The sequence below is a fragment of the Seriola lalandi genome, unplaced genomic scaffold, assembly GCF_002814215.2.
Source record: "Seriola lalandi dorsalis isolate HSWRI2012SDOR001 ecotype SW California unplaced genomic scaffold, Sedor1 jcf7180002054557, whole genome shotgun sequence".
Taxonomy (NCBI): domain Eukaryota; kingdom Metazoa; phylum Chordata; class Actinopteri; order Carangiformes; family Carangidae; genus Seriola; species Seriola lalandi.
In genome coordinates, this window is record NW_019525110.1 from 335,473 (window position 1) to 338,784 (window position 3,312).

The 3,312-nt window shown below is 37.0% G+C and overlaps 1 protein-coding gene across 1 annotated transcript; it reads right to left on the minus strand.

The window, feature by feature from the left end:
- Window positions 1–1,025: 1,025 nt before the first annotated feature.
- On the minus strand, window positions 1,026–3,306 carry LOC111662026 (ciliary microtubule inner protein 1). The gene is made up of 4 exons (XM_023415762.2): window positions 3,044–3,306; window positions 2,067–2,148; window positions 1,442–1,540; window positions 1,026–1,236 (listed from the first exon to the last, which is right to left on the minus strand). Exons 1-4 carry the CDS (start codon window positions 3,259–3,261, stop codon window positions 1,081–1,083), a joined length of 555 nt encoding a protein of 184 aa, XP_023271530.2. The 5' UTR covers window positions 3,262–3,306; the 3' UTR covers window positions 1,026–1,080.
- Between the last annotated feature and the right edge of the window lie 6 nt (window positions 3,307–3,312).

The window sequence follows — 3,312 nt, forward strand, 5'->3', positions numbered from 1 at the left end:
GGACAAAGCCCAGCATTTATCCAATGACCGTCTAGTTTCGCTGCAGTGGAACAACCCACTCTCTGCTTCCCCAGTGACGTCAGGAGACGCTCGGCGTCAACACTGTGTAAAGCTCTGTGGCGCTGCGGGAGGAAGGAGGAGGAGTCAGGTCGGTTACCTGTGATAAGGAGCTGATTCTGAACAAAAGATGAACGTGTTCTAGCACATATTTAGTCAATGAAATGTTCACACAACAGAACATATTTGACCACTTATATTGTTGACATTTTAGGGGAAGCTGAGCTTCCCTTGCAGTCTTAGAGCGATCGCCATATATATATATATATATATATATATATATAAATATATATATATATAGTTGTGTCCTTTTGGAAATATTTTTATTTCATCGTCCTTATTTGTGTTTCGTATTTTGTTTATTTTATTTTATTTTTTCTTTTATAATTTTGTTATATTTTTTATTTTATTTTTTTATTTTATTTTATCATTTTATTTATCTTGTTTGAGAATTTTTGATTCTTGAATTTTCCACCTTTAATGTTTAATACTTGAAATTAAAATTGTTTTGAATATTGAAAAAATCACAATTAAGCAAACAGCATTTTCAAATATCTTCTTAAATTATGATATTTTTAGAAATAGTTTACACACATTATTTTTGTCCTGCAGCTAACAGTTATTTCTCCTTTCTTCGGTTAATCGTTTAATGTGTGTTTAAGATATTCAGTTTACAAGGTGAATCCAAAAACTCTAGAAGCTGAAACAAGCAAAACATTTTGACAATTTATGTTAAAAAAAGACTAAAACTATTATTCATGTGAAACGGACCAATGAAGGTGTTTAATGAACTGCCCTACAACTTTATTGTTATTGTAATAACACAACGTCAAACTTCCATTAATAACTACCACTGCATAATTTATGTGTGTTACCAAACTCTCTTTATCTCTGTAAAGTGACGTGTGTGTGTGTGTGTGTGTGTGTGTGTGTGTGTGTGTGTGACATTATAGCAGAGACACACACTGTTTGTTCCAGCAGCATTTTAATCCACATAAACACTGAGTGGACAGAGACTTCCACTCAGCTACAGGCACCAAGAGGCCAGCCCAGCTCCTTCATAAAACTACGCCTCCCATAATGCACTGTGCCGTACTTTTCCAGCTGAAGATGTGAGTGAGCTGAACGCCAGCCAATCAGAGCCTGAGTTGTCTGAGGAACTGGAGGGGAGGGGCCAACCTGAAGGAACAAAACCAGGGCAGTGAAAGTAAGATAGATAGATAAATAGATAGATAGATAGATAGATAGATAGATAGATAGATAGATAGATAGATAGATAGATAGATAGATAGATAGATAGATAGATAGATAGATAGATAGATAGATAGATAGATAGATAGGTGATGGATGGATGGATAGACGGACAGACAGACAGGTATCATACCTGGATGTGTTTGTGTGGGGGGGTTGCAGGTGTTGGGGCCAGGTGATGGGGGAGCCCCCCCCCGGCTGCTCTCTTCAGCTTCACACTCTCCCTCTCGTACTGAAACAACAACCATGTTACAGTTCTCCACCAATACAAATGGAATAAATTCTACTGTATTAATTAAGGACATCTACTGAAGAACAGGAAAACTATAAAACCACTTAAATACTTTCCTTAAATGTCTTTGTTTATATAGTTTTATTTTGTCCTTTTGGAATATTTTTGTTTCATAATCCTGATTTATATGTTGCATTTATTTCATTTTATTTGTATGTACTGTCCATATCATTCACTGTGTATCTGATTTCATTAGTTATGATTGTTTCCTCCATTTTCAGTGTTTCATAGTTTCACAGTAGATAGAAACTTTATTTACAGTTTTTCACAGTTAAAAGATCAAATGGAAAATGTTTTAAATATAAAGCATTTAAAAAAAAAGAAACAGTGCCACTGTTTTTCTCTAAGTACTGCAATACCAATGTACAATTCAGATATGTATGTGTGTGTGTGTGTGTGTGTGTGTGTGTGTGTGTGTGTGTGTGTGTGTGTGTGTGTCTGTGTGTGTGTGTGTGTGTGTGTGTACCTCCTTGTAGACCTCAGTCAGGAAGCCCCACTTTTTGGGCCAGACTTCAGCTGAAACCTTCTCAACTTTTAAATGCGCCTTCCTACACACACACACACACACACACACACACACACACACACACACACACACACATAATAATTCGGATCTTCACTAAAACGCGGCGTCAATATGAACAAGAGCTGTAAACGTGCCTGAAGCCGACAGCTGTAACCATGACAAGAAATATTCTTTTCCTCATTAGTGAGAAGGAAGAGATCAAGGATTTGTTTTTCTCTTCTTTTTCTTGTTGTAGAAGTTTCATCTGATCTTTAAAGCCTCATTAGGTTCAACACACCGTCCACACATCTCATTAAAACAAGACGCTTCTCATTACAACTCACTGAATCTCATTAGAACAGGACGCTTGTCCTGATGTAACAGGACCAGTCAGTCTGTAAAGCTGCAGCTGTTTATAGCAGGAAGCTACAGGACAGGAAATACAAAGTGTTCACATGAAGATGGAGGAGGAAAGACGAGGAACGTCTGTACATTTGTAGATCATTTTAGAATATTATCAGTTACGTTGTTTTTGTTATTGACAGTTTTAATGTCATTAAACATGTAAAAACCAAAAGCAGAGATGGGAGAATCAGCAGCAGATAGAAACTACATTCAACTGTTAAACAAACTAAACTTAACAAGAGAGAGGAGGAAGAAAGGAAAATAATGATGATGATGAAGATGATGAAGATGACGGTCACATTAATATTAATAATTATACAACGATTGCACAGAAAGACTCATACGGATTATTCAGTAACGTTTTGTTTTAAAACAAGAAAGAAATCAGACCTTTTCTGAGATTCATCACTTTAAAACATCCAGTCAACATATTAATAATAATAATAATAATAATAATGATAAAAATCCCATGATCAATACCAGGTAATAACGTCTGACATAAACACAAACACAGTGTGAATCCGTAGATTTACCAGATTTCATCCTGATGCACAAAGTTGACGGGTTCAGATGTTTGCTTCGAGTCGGCCATCTGTCCTGACTGTGTGTGTGTGTGTGTGTGTGTGTGTGTGTGTGTGTGTGTGTGTGTGTGGCTTATTTCTCTCCGTCCAGCTAATGTTTCACCTGTGTGTAAGTCACACTGACAGACCTGTTTACTGTCGTCATGGACACAGGGTTCCCTGACACACATATCTCTTCTCTCTGTCCTGTGTGTGTCACCATGGCGACGGTGGGATGGAAC